The sequence below is a fragment of the Poecile atricapillus genome, chromosome 6 (assembly GCF_030490865.1).
Source record: "Poecile atricapillus isolate bPoeAtr1 chromosome 6, bPoeAtr1.hap1, whole genome shotgun sequence".
Classification (NCBI taxonomy): Eukaryota; Metazoa; Chordata; class Aves; order Passeriformes; family Paridae; genus Poecile; species Poecile atricapillus.
This window is the reverse complement of record NC_081254.1, coordinates 33,033,910-33,050,974: the sequence shown is the minus strand read 5'-3', so window position 1 is coordinate 33,050,974 and position 17,065 is coordinate 33,033,910. Positions and strand designations below refer to the sequence as shown.

At 45.6% G+C, this 17,065-nt stretch overlaps 1 protein-coding gene across 4 annotated transcripts in view; it reads right to left on the bottom strand.

The window, feature by feature from the left end:
• Nucleotides 1–321: 321 nt before the first annotated feature.
• The window catches only part of GRK5 (G protein-coupled receptor kinase 5), a 149,708-nt gene continuing 132,964 nt past the window's right edge, over nucleotides 322–17,065 (bottom strand). For all 4 annotated transcript variants that reach the window (XM_058841951.1, XM_058841952.1, XM_058841953.1 and 1 more), the window contains 7 exons: nucleotides 16,711–16,748; nucleotides 15,811–15,900; nucleotides 14,318–14,526; nucleotides 5,284–5,421; nucleotides 2,838–2,975; nucleotides 1,916–2,047; nucleotides 322–1,119 (listed from right to left, as the gene is read on the bottom strand). In XM_058841951.1, the coding sequence (XP_058697934.1) occupies nucleotides 1,021–1,119; nucleotides 1,916–2,047; nucleotides 2,838–2,975; nucleotides 5,284–5,421; nucleotides 14,318–14,526; nucleotides 15,811–15,900; nucleotides 16,711–16,748 (844 nt within the window). In that variant the 3' untranslated portion in view covers nucleotides 322–1,020. The remainder of the gene's footprint in view (nucleotides 1,120–1,915; nucleotides 2,048–2,837; nucleotides 2,976–5,283; nucleotides 5,422–14,317; nucleotides 14,527–15,810; nucleotides 15,901–16,710; nucleotides 16,749–17,065) is intronic.

The following is a 17,065-nucleotide window of genomic DNA, read 5'->3' as shown; positions in this document are numbered from 1 at the left end:
GCAGCTGTGGCAAGACCTTGGGTTTTTGACTGCAGCATGGAGAATACTTTGAGTTTTGCTCTCATTTCAGCAGGTGCAGGTTTGAAGTCCTAGAAAAATAAATGGACATTTGCTTTCCTGGTCACCTCTCCCTCAGCTTTGTTCCATCTGTTGTTAGAAACAGCACAACCACTAGTGAAGGAAAAGAGATTAAAACAGGGCTCCCTTTCTAACTAAAAGGCCTTTGATGGAATAACAATGTAAGTGCAAATCTCAGCTGTGCTGGTCCCAAGACATCACAAACCTTCAGCATAGCAGGTAGCATTCTTGAATGCATCCAAATCTTGTCTTTTAGCATTTAATGCGAGACATTACAAACTAATGAAGAGGAGAAATGTATGCAGTGTTGCTGTAAACCAAATATACAGATGTAAAATAATTAAGAATAAACTGTTTCATAAAAATGCATGTCAATAAACCCCCGTCTGATAAAGTGATTTATGAAGAATTTTCTAGAATTGCTAAAAAGAATGATTTCTCGTTTGAGGCTCTGGAAGTCTTGAGTCACATTTTGTTTCTTTTAAAAAAATGTCTTAAAACACATGGCTTTACAGCTGCTGCTTGGAAAATATACACCTCCAAAGTCTGACTTTCATTTAAATACAAATGTACAAAATGTAAACTGAGACAATAGAGAAATTTACAAAACTTTTCTTTAAAAATAATAAAGACAAAATTCAGTTCTAGTATGATGCTATTTAAATACGTGCAAGTAGTCATGTTCATTGAATTTCTATTGCAATGTTCTAAAGAGACAAATTTGATTCACACAGTCTTGAGTGCCACCTCCAAAAACAGACCTGAGTGGAAATTTCTTCTTAAAATGTGAGGCTCCACTGGAAGGAATGGATAGAAAATCTCCATTTTGGGAGATCCAGATTTTCTTTTTTTCACTCGATGGTGGAGGCTCTCTCATCCACAGAAGCTCCAGAGATTATAGTGGAAGGATGCAACATGTTGTTTCATAGGACTGAGCTGGAACTAGCTGCTTCCAGTGGAGTTTGAACTTACGTGATTTGAATTTATGTGATGATTTAAACTGGCCTTTGAATTTGGAGAACTCTTTGAATTGTTCTGATGCTGTAGGAAGAGGAAGAAAATGAGAATTAGATTCCCATAATATGCCGTGGTTTTATTTTTAATCCAACATTGCTCATTTTATGGTACTGACTGGACTGCAAGATTGTTGTTTAAAGATCTTCAGATGCAAAATATTCTTCACTTTCTTACCTGTAGTCTCTCTAAGTCAGCAGAACCATGGCAGTTCTTGAGGAATGCAGCAAAGAAGATTCACTTGAGCTCCAGGAGCCAAATCAATTCACTGCAAAATGTCAGTATCTGCTAAATCTGACTAATACAGAGGATACCTGCCAATGCTCAGGCATGGCTTTAACTCTACAGAAACAGACCAATCTAAAAATGTTATTAACATTTGCAAGTGGTGCCATGGTGCCTCATGAAAGCTGCACATCACATTTTTATCTGGGTTTCTCTCTTCTTTATTGTCTTGCTTTCCTGCCACGACTACCTCCCTCAAAATGTGCATTTGTCCTTTTTTCTTTAAACACATAAATCAAGGATTTTCACAAGGAGCTTCTCAAAACCATTGAACCGTTTCAAAAGGCATTTCAGCATAGCACTGGAAAATAGGATGGGTAAGAAGTTTTCAACTGCTGGAAACAAAACTCACAAGCAACACTGGAACTGCTGGTGGCAAAAAATATCACACAGGGTAGATGAAAAACTTGAGATATGGAGGTAAATGTGAAAGCCAGCCCTTTCTAAGATGCACTGCCTTTCTCCTAGCAGAAATATCACCAGAACAGGGCTGTGAAAGTAGGCTGAGTTTCCTGGTCTTAGTCACAAAAGGTCTCACCTGTCGCTTAAATATTCTCTGTAGCAATCCTTTCTTGGGTGGCTCTGGGGGGTAGCTTTTGTTTAGGTCTGGTGAAATAGTACCATTTGGTCCAAATACATTCAGCTCCTTGAAGCACTCTGTTTCTATCATCTAGTGGAATACAGTGAGAGAGAGAGAAAAAATAGAATTATTCATCTGCACTAAATAAATTCTAGTAGCGCTAGGTTCTTCAAAGTCAGCAGTGTGTGAGGAGAGTTAACAGTTGGATTCCTGCTGTTGTCTGTAGAGGGCAAATAGAGTGTATGAAAAGCAGAGGCTGAGTCTGCTCTGCGTGATTGCACATCAGACTTGTCAGAAGCTGCCCCACAAGACTTTCTGTTCTTTCCTTTAGCACTGTAGAGAATACCAGTCAAAGACAGGCACTCTCACAAAATCCCAGTTATTAGCACCCCTCTGCCCAAGTGGATCTGCTGTTTGATGCAGAGCTAGATTCTGAAATCCACTGTTGGCTGTGTTTTGATGTCAAACAGAAACAAAGACCCAGATATGGAAATGCTGGAGTTAACTGCTGCAGCTGGGACTGACTGCAGACAATGGGTGACAGCAGGGTCACCAGTGGAGGATCCTTCTATTAAGGATTTCCAACTGTACCACAGAAGGTGCTGAGAGCTGTGGAAACACCTCTGTAGAAATCCAGGAGGAGGAAGTACGGTAGGATCCTTGCCAATTTACACAAATACACAGAGCCAACAGATACAGTCACCTGAAGCTGACATCTGTGGTACATTACAGATCTTGAAAGAGGCCATTCGTAACTCATGAAAGCATTAGAGTCTGGCAAGTTATCCAGTAGCTATATATTACTGGAAACATAGAGTTCCTCTTAAACCATCTGTGTTATGGAGTTTATTGCAGTAATTTTGCTGTGATACATCCTTACCTCATTTTGCCATGGAATAGACACTGATCCTGTGGAAAACTTGGAATAGAAATCATCATCTGTTTGGTCCAGGTTAACTCCTTTCACTGTGGAGAATTGCTCAATGTCTAACACATCCTTGCAGTACACTGCTCTGGGCTATGTCAGCAGAAAAAAAAGGAGAAATGACAAGAGGAAAAATATTTTTGAGTCGGACCATGTGCTTTCATTCACAGATTCAGTCAAGTGAGAATGTCTAACAAGTGTGTGTCTGCATCCTCCTTCTCCAGACTCCCTCTGCCCGCATGTTTATCATCAAAGGCTGACTTCACTTTGAGCACATTAAGCTTCCTATTCTGAAGTCCTCAAAGCATCAGTCAAAGTGGGTTTTAGTCATCCATGTACCATCTGGTTAAGAGGTGAGAGGAAAAGGACAGAAAGAGCCAGAAAAGAAAAATGGAACCCTTCAGTAGTCTTTTCATTTAGAGAGGGAACAACAGAAAACCAGAAGGTTTAGAGTGGCGCACTGAAGAGAGTTCTGAAAAGAGGCCTCAGATGGAAGTGCCCTCCTGTCCAGATAGCTGTGGAGTTTGCAGCTTAAAAATTTAAAGGAATGCATCCTAATTGCTAAAGAAAACAGAGGAGGTTTGGCATTTCTCCATTGTTTTTATTAATAGCTCAGCTGCTGGAAGCTGTCCAGAATTACCTCTATTAACTCTTTTAACTTGGATACAGTTCTTCAAAAAAAACAGTCAAATGGCTTTGCCTTTTTGAACTACTTAATTTTCTGGGATGACAGAGACAAAACTCTTTGCAGTAATGCAACTTTCAGCTCATATTCCAGCAGCCAGCCCCAGGGAGCAGAAAGAGTCATCTGTGGCTACCTATCACAGGCAGTGTGTGTGCCCAGAGATTTCCCACCAATGGCACAGCCACCCTTTGATGTGCAGGGATAATTGAGGGGTGCCTTGTGGGGACCAGCCAGAGCTGCTGAACCCCAGAACGTGTGGGATCCTGCTGTCTATCCGTGGTACCAGGACTGCACTGCCCAGGGTCCAACCGTGCAGTACTTTATTTATCTAGTTCTGAGCACTGTGACCAGACAAATTGACTTAATTCCTGACAGAAGTCCTATTTGCTGAAGGCTGTATCCCTCTGCATTCCTGACAGCTGCAATCCACAGCATTTTTGTGGAGATGGAGTAATGTAGAAGAGGATGGAGAGACATGGTCTGGATAACAACCTCTGCCACTGGCTATATAGCTTTGGGTGATTCAGCTGACTTCAGTAAAGACTGGGAGATCTATGGATGAAGTGCCAAATAAATTGAATTACGGGCAGCTCTTGAGCTCACAATAAATAGCCATAAAAATTTATGTGCATTTGCTTTTGTAAATATGTCCCCAAGAGGTGCCTTCTAGGCCTTACGTTCCACAGTTTTTATGCACTCTGGCAGATCCCAAATTTGAGCCCAGAATTTTATAATTTTCTACATCAGAAAGAAATAGTAGCTTGTCTCTTATTTCTTCCCACTAAAGCAGGTCGTACAGACTAATTGGCAGGAATAACTAGGCCACATAGTAAAATGTAAAGCAAAACCAGAGCAACTAAAGTAAACTTTTGTAGTGTTCAAACCACTTTGGTTTGGTTGAGCTTGCAGCAAGGGGAATGGGAGCTGCCAAGATGTTACTTTCCTTAATATGTTAAAATGGCAGTGTTTACTTAGAACCATATGGGGACTTTAAGGATAGAAGCTCCAGCCAGAAAGAGAGCCCTGCAGGAGGTAAATAATCAGATAACTCTGTGCACTGGGCTAGAAACCGATACCACAAAAGGGTGGAAAAAGTTTTGTTGTTGCCAATGCAACAAAGACTTTCAGTATGTGTGAGCCTGGTGTGTAAATCTGGGTAAGGACTCAGTGTTGGGTTCCATGCCCCATGAACACCAAAAAGCTCCAAATGCTCTCTCAGGTCCAAGTCACCTTCTCTGCTTGAGGTGACACTTGATAGCTGAGCCTGGCTCAGACTGTAGCAAACTACTGTTCTCATGATGAGCCAGTTCCACAGAGCTCTGTGGACTTTGTATTTCTGGTTTTGCCTCTATAAACCTGTATGCACACATGTGGCTTTCACTGCTGATTGTCCCAAGCACCACCTGGTTCTGAGCACACTTACTTTCACAGTTAATACCGTAGACAAAGGTTCCCAGTGCCTCCAGTGCTGGAGCAGGAAGGCTATGGCAGAAGGAGTGGGAATGGATCAAGCCCCAGGTTACCAGCCTGCACCCACATGCCCACAGAGCCCTCTCTCCTCTTCCTCCCAGCCTCCCCACTCCAGCCCTGCCACTTTTCACACCTTCCTGGGGTAACTACCCATGCAGACAGCGATGACAGCCCTGAGAGAGAGAAGCTATTTTAGAAACAAACCTCTTAAAAGCGGCCACTGGGGGTTCTTGCTATCGTACTTACATCAGGCACAAAGGGAGGATCCAGCATTCCTGCTTCTAGCCGCTTGAAATTCATGCTCTTGAAAAAGGGGTGTCTCTTCACTTCTGCTGCACCTTCCCCTTGACATCCCAGCCGCTGCTTCACATCTTTGGTGAGGAGCTGAAACGTGCCAACAAGAATGGTGAGGGTGTCAGAAGAGCAAGAGCTCCACAAAGATATTTTTATCTCCACACTTGTTTCTAAGTGTGCCCATAGGGAAGTACAGAGGGGAGTTGCAACTGTTGTTACTTAAAAGCTGAAGTTAAATGGATTAGGACTGCATTGTTCTACATTCTGGTGAAATCCTCAGAAAATCACCTGCTGTTAAGTATTTACAGTCGTAACAGAGACCATTTATTTTGCTTGCTTTCAGTGAACACTTTCAAGAGGAGGTCTGACATACCCTAGGCAACATATAAATTGCACATTCATAAGTTCCGTGTGTTTTGTCTCAGTTCTTTTGTTTTTGCTTCTTATGTTTGCAAGAATAATTTTCCCTCAGAAGAACAAGTGCTTGGGAAAAATCAAAAATACCAAATTGTGTTTCCCTCACCCATTGCACTACATTCCATGACATGGAATCATGTCTCACATGACACATTGAACCAAGCCTTTACAGCCATGGGCTTATCTCTGCTGAGCTCAAGGGAGGTTCCATCCACAGAGCCAGTGCCCAGTGGTTATCCTCAGCTCTGCCTTGTTTGTTTTCAGAGAGGGGCACTGCACAACCTCCACCTGCTACAGCAAGTCCTGCCTGTTCCTGGGTACCCATAATGGTGCAATGCCCACCAGCTGAGCTCAGCATCTTTGGTCTATCAGATAAGCAAGAGAACAGAAACACCGTGATATTTACAGGGGAAACTCTACAGCACCTCCCAGTACAAGAGAACTGGAGAGGGATGTCGGATAAGGACATGTCACTAATAGACAAAGGGGAATGGCTTTAAACTGAAGGAGAGCAGGTTTAGATGGGATATGAGGAAGAAATTCTTCCCTGCGGGTGGGGAGGCCCTGGCACAGGCTGCCCAGAGAAGCTGTGGCTGCCCCTGGATGTGCCCAGCTCCAGGCGCTTGGAGCAGCCTGTTCCGGTGGAAGGTGTCCCTGCCCATGGCAGAGGGTTAGCCCGGCAGGGTTTAGCATCCCTTCCCCACAAGCCTCCCTGAGAGCCCATCGGGGATCCTGAGCCGCTCGGGCGGTGCCGCCGGGAGGCAGCAGAGGAAAGGGCAGCGCGGCGGGCCCGGGCGGCGATCGCTGCCCGGGGAAGGGGCCGGGAGCCGGGCCGGGGGCTTTTCCCGGGGCCCGGGGGATGGGAAGGCTCCGTCGCTGGCCCCGGTTTGCTGGCCCCGGTTTGCTGGCCCCGGTTTGCTGGGCCGCAGTGGGGCCGAGAGCAGCGGGCTGTGCACCGTGAGGGCACCGAGAGCATCAGCAAAGGCCAGCGGGGCTCGGCACCAGGCGGGGCACGGGCCAGGCTGGGCTCTGAGCCCGGACAGGCACCGGGCCCGCGGGAGCACCCCCGGGAGAGACCCCGGGACCGTCCCAGCTGCGGGTGGTGGGATGCAAACACCTTTGGGAAGGCTGGGGAGGAGTCCTGTGATTCTCGGGTGCCAGGCAGGCTCTCCGCTGGGGCAAGGCTGCCAGGAGATGCTGCTTGTGTGCCCAGGTGTGCCCAGCTCAGGGTCAGTGTGCCCAGCTCAGGGTCAGTGTGCCCAGCTCAGGGTGTGTGTGCCCAGCTCAGGGTGTGTGTCCAGATCATGGTGTGTGTGCCCAGCTCATGGTGTGTGTGCCCAGCTCATGGTGTGTGTGCCCAGCTCAGGGTCAGTGTGCCCAGCTCAGGGTGTGTGTGCCCAGCTCAGGGTGTGTGTGCCCAGCTCAGGGTGTGTGCCCAGCTCATGGTGTGTGTGCCCAGCTCAGGGTCAGTGTGCCCAGCTCGGGGGGTGTGTGCCCAGCTCATGGTGTGTGTGCCCAGCTCAGGGTGTGTGTGCCCAGCTCATGGTGTGTGTGCCCAGCTCAGGGTCAGTGTGCCCAGCTCAGGGTGTGTGTGCCCAGCTCAGGGTGTGTGTGCCCAGCTCATGGTGTGTGTGCCCAGCTCAGGGTCAGTGTGCCCAGCTCAGGGTGTGTGTGCCCAGCTCAGGGTGTGTGTGCCCAGCTCATGGTGTGTGTGCCCAGCTCAGGGTCAGTGTGCCCAGCTCAGGGTGTGTGTGCCCAGCTCAGGGTGTGTGTGCCCAGCTCGGGGTCTGTGTGCCCAGCTCAGGGTGTGTGTGCCCAGCTCATGGTGTGTGTGCCCAGCTCAGGGTGTGTGTGCCCAGCTCAGGGTCTGTGTGCCCATCTCAGGGTGTGTGTGCCCAGCTCATGGTGTGTGTGCCCAGCTCAGGGTGTGTGTGCCCATCTCAGGGTGTGTGTGCCCATCTCAGGGTCAGTGTGCCCAGCTCAGGGTGTGTGTGCCCAGCTCGGGGTCTGTGTGCCCAGCTCAGGGTGTGTGTGCCCAGCTCAGGGTGTGTGTGCCCAGCTCATGGTGTGTGTGCCCAGCTCAGGGTGTGTGTGCCCAGCTCAGGGTCTGTGTGCCCAGCTCAGGGTCAGTGTGCCCAGCTCAGGGTCTGTGTGCCCAGCTCATGGTGTGTGTGCCCAGCTCAGGGTGTGTGTGCCCATCTCAGGGTGTGTGTGCCCAGCTCAGGGTGTGTGTGCCCATCTCGGGGTCTGTGTGTCCAGCTCAGGGTGTGTGTGCCCAGCTCAGGGTCAGTGTGCCCATCTCAGGGTCAGTGTGCCCATCTCAGGGTGTGTGTGCCCAGCTCAGGGTCTGTGTGCCCAGCTCAGGGTGTGTGTGCCCATCTCAGGGTCAGTGTGCCCATCTCAGGGTGTGTGTGCCCAGCTCATGGTGTGTGTGCCCAGCTCATGGTGTGTGTGCCCAGCTCAGGGTGTGTGTGCCCAGCTCATGGTGTGTGTGCCCAGCTCAGGGTCTGTGTGCCCAGCTCGGGGTCTGTGTGCCCAGCTCAGGGCTGGTGTGCCCCAGCACCTACTGCCTGGGCTGCTGCCTCAGCCACCGAGGGGGAACTTAAATTGTTTGTTGCTAATGTCATGTCATGCTCCTTCCTCTGGTGCCTGGCTAGAGCTGGGGTTTCTTGTCCTTATCAGGGATTTACAGTGTCACAGCTCTAGGCTTCTCTGAACGCTCTGCTACCTCTGGGCACTTCTACCATCTGGGCACTGGTGGTTTTCATATCTGACTTCCAACAGCCACCTCAGTTCTGCTTCTGTGTTGCCAGGGCTGTCATTTCCAGCCTGAGATGGCAAATGGCTTTGGCAATCCATGTGCCCCATGGGTACTGAGGCCACCCTCCAGCCAGGTCTGAGCAAGCTGCAGTGGCAGCAGCCAAGCCACAAATGGTGGTGAAGGGGTTTGTAGACATAAGAGTTTTCTGCTCAGGTCTTTCTGCCTCAGCAGCAGCAGCAGCAACAGCAGGAGACTGATGGTCAGAGGAACGGGTTTAAATACTGCTGTTGGCCACAGCAGCAACTTTCAGCTTCCAAATATCCCTTTCTTCCCCATTCTTTCCTCATGCTCTCTAGGTGGTGACATCTGGGCTGACAGATCACAAGCGGCAGATCCATAAATGTAAAAGGACTTGAGGAAACATCTGTATGCCTCGCCTTACTCTGAGCAGAGAGATTCACATGATACTGTACCACATCCATCTGGCTCACTGCAAAAGACCTGTCTCAGAGCACTTCTCTGGACTTTGCTTGCCCTGCTAGAAGGAAAGAGGGATGCTTTGCTTTCAAATAATTACATTAGACTTTGAGTTCTCATAGTCCTGAGACTAGGACTTTTTGTTGTGAGGGGTTTTGGGTTTTTTTGGTTTTTTTTAATCCAGTTTTATGCCCTAGTCTATTTGAAGATGGTCACTTTGGAATTTCCAGTCAGAATCAGGCTTGCTCTATTCTGGTTGGGCAAAGAAAAACTCTTTTAATCTTTTATTCTCATGTCAATAGGACTTTCCTGACAGTTGGAAAGAAGAATCTGAAAGCAGAAAGATCATTTTTAGTGGCTCTGATATACTTTTGGAAATGATACCTTGGACCTTTCAGGAACAGCTGAGGAGCAAGTGGTGGTAGGAAGGGATAGATTTGGACATGCTTGGAGATGACACAGGAGACCTCTGCAGTCTCTGCTCTCAAAGTCAGCTCTGAAGGGATGAAAAGGGGGTTATTTCCCATCTCTGCAGTCTGGATTCTGGACTAAGTGGGGAGACCAAGCTGATCTGTGAATTTGCCCTTGTCAGGCTGTAAGATGTTTGGAGTGTGCGGTCAGAGAAAAGGGTAGCTGAGGACAGAAAAAGGCTGCCTGGGGATTCCTGGGTTCCTCCATGACAAACAAGGGAGTATTCAGTAACTTCAGATGCAAGAAGGAAGTTTCTGGAGCATGAATACCATTGGTTGTGGGTGGCTGGCCAGTGCTGGCTGAAAGACACAAAAGGGAGCAGGCCACTGGGAATAGGCTGGGACTGAAAGAACACAGAAAGGAGAGGATTCTCCTGCAAAACCCTGCTGCAGGGGAGCAGCTGCCAGTCTCTTGAGAGTCCCAGGAGAGTCACAATGGAGAAAAATGTAAGAAATAAATGGAATTTGAAAAGCTGTAGATGCGACCAAATCTAGAGATAGCAACAGGTGAAACCAGACATTCTTCCTGGCTTCTGTTGTGGATATCAAGACATAGCATGGATTAGAATATTTTCCAGAAGGGAGAATCCTTCCTTTCACCAAGGAACAATAAGTCTTTTACCATTTCCTGCAGTCCCAGAAGGTTTCTGCAATAGTAAACCCATGCAAGAGCCTGAAATATGTATCCCATTTGGGAATCTGACATGGAAAAGAAAATGGAGATAACAACAGTATGCCATAAGTCATCTCTACACTTTTGTTCAATTCAGCTTCAAAGGGTTCATTTAATATGAATAGAGAAAACAAAAGCAACTCTATCAGGCTGATGACAAGCCCTCCTGGGACAGCAGTGCAAGGGACCCCACGGAACATAATTTAAATGTAATTCTACAGTAGAGCCTGCAGATAATTCACAGTTTTAAATCTGGAGATGGCCTGGGCCACCCAACCATGCATGAAGTTAATGCCAAACAGCAGAGCTGTGTGTTCTGGTAAAAAAGGCTCCAGTTGATACTTGACATTTAGGGTTTAGTCTACAGGGTTCATGGGCAGAGCATGACTAGAACAGCACTTTCAAAGAGAGTCTTGAGTAGCAGCAGTGAAGTTCCATCAAGATCTTATATAAAGAGCTCTCTGATACTTTCATGTCACTCATTTGCTCCCCACTGGGGATTCAAACTCTGCAATGTCTGAGATTTTTTTCCGTGACTTTGTTTTGCTTCCTTTACAAAAAGAAAAAAACTGTTGTGAGGATTGCTAAAAAAAGCCAAAAGTCCCCAAAGTGCTGTTTTATCTTCATGTGATCAGTCAGTTCATATCCAGATCATACCATGTAATAAATAATTCCAAGTTCAAAGACGTTAGTCCTAAAATTATAGGAGTAAGGAAAACAAAATTACCACTCATGAAAAGAGACAAGGGGAATGGTAAAATCATTTCCATTGACCCAGCTGATCAAGCAGTTTAAGAAATCACCTAGCTAAAGTTCAGTCCTGACACTAAAGTAAACATATTATTTTAAGCAATTTTTAGAGAATAGAAAAGCAATACTATGGTCAATTACTAAATGAGAGAAGAGAGATGCAAGAGCAGTTATCCTTGGGCACTGATAAACTTTAAGGTGTCATAATGTTGATTTCCATGGCATGAAAGCAGAAAGGAGGGATGGCAGCAGGCAGGAGTGGCTGTATGATGACAGAGCTCCTGACGGTAAGTAAGGAACAGGAGAAATTGCTTTTAAGGAAAACAGGACCCATTGTCTTTTAATTGGTGGGGAGCACTTTGAAAAGGGAATGGAGATCAGAAACATGGAACAGCTGAGGCTGGAAGCCACACCTGGACATGGTCTAGTCTAATCCCTCTGCTCAAAGCAGAGTTTCCTAGGGCAGGCTGTTCCAAACTTTGTCCAGCTGGGCTTTGGGTATCTCCAAGTGTGGAGACTACACAGCCTCTCTGGGCAACCTGTCCCACTGTTTGGCTATCCTCACCATGGAAAAATGTTTCCTAATGTTCAGAGGGAACTGAACTGCTCCTGTGCCTCAATTTGTTTCCCTTGTTTCCTGTCCTGCTACGGGACACCAAACCAAGTGTTTGGCTCTGCCTTCTTTACACCCTCCCATCAGAGGTCCCTTGTGTAGGGTAAAACAGGAGCTGCAGGGATAAAAGGCATCAGGGAAGAGAAGTCTGTGGGAAATGCAGACAAGCAGGGCACTAACAGAGTGACAGAGGAGCACAGGAATGTGGGCCCATCCAACCCTGCTGACTTGAAGGCACTTCAAGTCACATCTTTTGATGCATGACTGCACTTGTCAGGGAAAACACGCGTGTACATCATTGAAGCACGAGGCATAACAACAACAAACATGGAGTATTTCCTAGAAAGACTGGAGTTTTTTCACAGAAAAAACACACCAGGAGCAGCTATGTTATATGGGAACTATGGGTTGGGGAGCTTCCCAGAAAGCCAGCTGCCCCTGTTCCTAATTATTTGTTATTCATCTCTGTTTCAGTCCAAAATGAGGTCTCATTTATGGGAAATTGCTTACAAAATGAAACATGGAAATATGGGATGGATGATGATTAATAGGAGCTATGATACGTGCCTGCAAAAATGCCAAAGGGCACAAACATCCAGGAGGGGAAGGCTGATGTGGGGTGACACTAGAAGGTTTTCCTGTGAGTAAATGAATAAAGACAATATATTTCCTGGTGGTGATGCTGTTAGCTCATGAAGTAAGCTCTGAAGAGAACATTGGGCAACATGGTGGGAAACATTTTCTCACTCCTGCCCTGAAGAGTCCACTATGGGAAGGCCTTTTGTGTTGGGTCTTTGAGAAGGCTCAAGTTTCATTTATGTACTGCAACTTTTTGCTTCATTTTGCAGATATGATGGTACTTTATTACTCTTTTGTTTCCTTGTTAAGATGCTGATGCAAAGCAACAAAGGTCTGGCTTTCAATATAAAAAGCAAAAAGAATTCGAGAAAATATGTTTGAATAATTTTTTTAAAAAAAACGTCACTTGATAAAATAAATTACTTTTGGATGGGAAACCACAAATAACATCACACTCAGTATCAGGACTCAGACTCTTCCTGCCACAAGATATTAATGCTCAGAAAGGGAAAGGTTACTTTGGATCCATTAATAGTTTGCACAAACCACCTCAGTAAACATGCCACGTGATTGGACAGGGAAGCAGTAGTGATCAAGACTTCAGGAATAATTATATTTAGTCCAAGCTTCCCTGAGGCAAGAGAAAGGACTAAATGATCTCCTGAGGTCCCGACTCCCTGAAACCAGAGTCTCCATGGCTGGAAGATGAAAAAGACCACTATAGTGTGATGACTGTCTGCTCCCCTGGGAGTGTGGTAGGTCATCTACACCACTTTCCATCAATGCTACATTTAATTCTTCTAAGCTTTATGTTCTCATGGTTATTTTCAAAGTATATGTTCATTCTCTTATGCAAGGGACATAAAGAGAAACAAGAAGGGCTTCTACACGTACATCAGCTGGAAAAGGGGGGTTGGACTATGTTCCTTTCAACCCAAACTATTGCAATTCTATGCCTCAAGCAGCAAGGCAAAATTTTTGCCTCACATCTCCATTCAGATTAACAGCAGGACACACACAAATTCTCTGCCACTCCAGCAGATGCTGCTCCTCACCTGGTGAGAGCTGAAATGCTACCTGAGGAGAGAAGGCAGCCTGCTGGGGCACATGGGATGGTCTGTGAGAACCCGTGGCTGCCCCAGATCCTCCTGTGGCAGCTTCACTGGGGGCTCTGCATCACCAATTAAGGGCAGAGAATGTCCCAGATTATCTATCAAGAGTGATGTCAGCTAATTACCACCCCGAGGATTCAGGAATGACTTGGTGCACTGTGAGTTAATGACTTCCAGGCATGATACTTGGCAGTGTTACCATTATTATTTTGCGAGGAGACTTCATTGTCTCTTCATGCAGCCAACCAACCAGTTGTGGATGGGCTCTTTGCTTGCGTGCTGCACAAGACATTGGTGAAACTTTCCCTACCTATTTGTTGACCTTTCCTCTCCTTCATTCTCCTTCTACCAGCAAACAGATAGGTCATTGTCTCCAAAGGAGACTTCACTCATTAGCAAACAACACCCAGAAAAAGGCCACATCCTTTTCCAAATTACAATTCAGCCTTCTAAAGATGGATGTCAACAAGACATTGATGAATTCAGATGCGGCTTTGAGATTTCTCAGGGGGATTGAGGATTTCCATTGTCAGACATGGCTATTGTGCTACGAAAATGACTCCCAGCTGAAGGAGTGAGAAAACATTTTGAAGAACAGCTCAACAGTATTAAGAAAAGCTGGATACCCTGGCACCCCGGGGGAAAAACTGCTAACAAAGTTAGTGAGATGGGCTGGGACAACATTTGAGTGTCACAACAATTTCATTGCATAATCTTTGTCCTGCTTACCCCCAGCTCTCACCAAAGACAATGGAAGCGTGGGGTTTGCAGTTCCTTGCAGGAGACAATCAGATTCTTGCATCATCAAGTCCTTTTAATTTTTTTCTACAAGGTTATAAAAGACAGAAATGCATTCTTGACTGCAAACTAACATTCAAAGTCTCATGAGAATAGATACTGCTCCTTTGGCCATAAAACTTTGGAGAGGGCTCAGGATGACCGTGATGAATCTCAGGGAGAAACAAGCCCAAATAAACAGAGTTTGAATGAATAGAGAATGCAGTCATCCCATCCACAGATGAGCTTGGTTGGCCCTTGTTTCTGCAGCCCCTCTGTGGCACCCTGTCACTGCTCAGACCATGTCAGTCACAGCTCGTTAATGAAGCTGCCCCAGTGGGCCTTCCAGCCCCTTACCATTTTACAGATGGACTTGGCCTCCTCAGAGAACTTATGGGAGTACACCTCCTCTGTCTCCAGCACTCTTCTGTCCACTTCTTCCCTCTTCACCTTCTCCTTCCTTCCACGGAATGGTGATTGCCCAGCAATCATTTCATAAATGAGACAGCCTAACCCCCAGTAGTCAGGGCTGAGTGTGTATCTCTGGTTGTTCAACACCTCTGGAGCTGTGGAGGAGAGTGAGATGCCTTGTGGAAATGCTTGGTATTTACACAGGCAAAGCACTTAAATGCTTAGAAGTTTCATTTTGGTGACTGAATACACATGCACAGAGAATGGTGGGTAAAATACAAAAATATCTCCTGATTACAGTTGAGGGCATTACAGGAAATGCAGCATGCTACATGCCATGGTGTTCTCTCTACATGCTACATGCCTTGTGCATGCTGTCTTCTGACTTCTCTATCAACTCAGTCCAATTGAAAAAATAAATCACGAAAGAAGTTGGATCTAATATTAAGCAGAGACCTAATTTTAAGAGTTCCCTCAGATTTATCCATTTAGGGAAGAAATTAAATGCAAACACATATCCTGTAAACAGCCGTGACATTTCTTCAAAAGCAAATTCTGTCTCTTTGGTCAATTTATAGCTTTTCTTTTTCCCCACTGAAGAAACCCCCAATCCATTAATTTTGTGTTGCAACCACACACAATGCTTTTGGGCAGATAGTCACTGTCTGGCAGGCACCCTCACCTCCATGCATGGGTACAAACACACGTGCTCACAAGCACAGAGCCTTAGTGTGCACGCAAACTTACACTGAGATAACAAAATTTAGACATGACAACTGATTTGCTTGCTTTCATTAAAGTCTCCATATGGTGTAACAGTGGCTCACATCAGCTAGTTTCTATTCAGTCAAATAAGCATAAGCAATTTTTACTCCAAGAAATATGCCCACCCAGAGAATGCATGAAAATAATTACATTGAGTTTAGAAAACAGATTTAGTTAAAAAAGGGAGTGTAGTTTGGTTGGGTTTTTTTTTTACCAATGTACAAATCTCTACTTGTCTTTTGTGCAGCCTCTCCTGCACATAGAGGAAAGCTCAAGATGACCCTGGTCAAGATGACCAGAGGTGTGGACTCACCCATTTTATCATAACCATACAAATACATTGTAACTCCTATACAAAAAAGCAACCAGAAAGAAACTTTTTTTTTTTGTACATAACCCTCCTAAGACAAATCTACACTAAAGTCACTAGAATCCCAGTTGCTGTCTCCCCTCTCAATTTTCTTTGCTGAGTTAAGGTTATAGACCAGCCTCATTGAGAGCTGTAGAGGTCCATCCCTTCATCCTCTTCTGGTTATCAGGATTTCTGTGGGAGTTGCTGCATGGAACTGGACCCAGATGAATGTGAATATTTTTTATTCTTTCTCTTAAGCTTACTTGGCAGAAATATCTCTAAAGCTCCAGATTTTTAAAGAGGTGAGCTGTGGAAGACTTACCCATATACCCTACTGTTCCTACTCTTCCACGGATTGATTCACCTTCAGGGATTTTAACAGCTAGACCCAAATCAGATATTCTAATATGGCCTGGAAGGAAAAAAGAAACAAAACAACACAAAGCAGATATAAGAACCTGACCCAAATTAGTCCAAAACCCACAACTGTCATCATTGCTAAAATACTCCTGAAATTTACTGCTTGGCCATTTTAAGAAAAGCATGTTGTGAATCACTGAATTGGAACAGTTTCATTGATATGGAAAAGAGGAATTATTAAGGGCACTACAACACAGTGAAGTAAACTTTAACAGAAAGGCTGTGGACTGCAGTGGATTGTATTAGGTATTTTAAAACTAATGAAAAAAGGCAGAGAGAAGCATGCTGTGGGGAAGTATCTTGAACTGATCACAGAGGATGGATGGGCTGACACAGTTGTGTAAGTCTGTGATGGCTGAAGAGGCTACATCTGGTCTGCAAGTCAGCAGGAGATTTGATTATCGCTGCCTTCAGCAACGAACGGGTACCTGGGTTTGCATAAAACCAGACTTGGCTCAGCAGAGGATGAAAGTACTTTCAAAAATGGAGAGGGAAGCACAGATTTAGAAATTAGAACTCCCTTTGTGTTGCATCAGCCTTGCAACAAGGATGGAAAAACAGCGAAAGGCAGAGAGCCCCAGCAACGCCGAGCTCTCGAGAACAGCCCCTGCTGAGGGCACGGCTGCTTCCTTCCATCTGTGCCCCGAGCTCCAGCAGCTCACCCACCCCGAGACAGGAATATTAGTCTATGCTGAGCCTCTTAATCACTTCAGAGCATTATTTGTCTTTGTAAAATATATATCCTAAAACTAACTTAATCTACTTTACTGTGAAAGCATCTCTGTAAACCTCCAAGACTTACCATAATCATCCAGCAGGATATTTTCTGGCTTCAGATCTCTGGAAATGAAAGATAGAAGTTATGGGTATGAAGCTGGTTTTGATAACATAACCATACAACTGCATGAGTGCATTTATTACTCGTAATAAACCAGCTGAGTGTCAACTCAAACAGCGAGGAACTCCTGAAACCAATACAACCTTTTACAACTCACTTCACAGATAGACTGAAACCATATGTCTTTTCCTAAACTGGAGTTAGAATTTTTCACTAAGCCAAGCTTTTAGTTCCTAATCTACCCTATAATGGACTCATCCATCTAGTCCTGTGAACCCTGTAAATGAAACCCTATAGTCCTGTGTGTTGTTAAATCTCT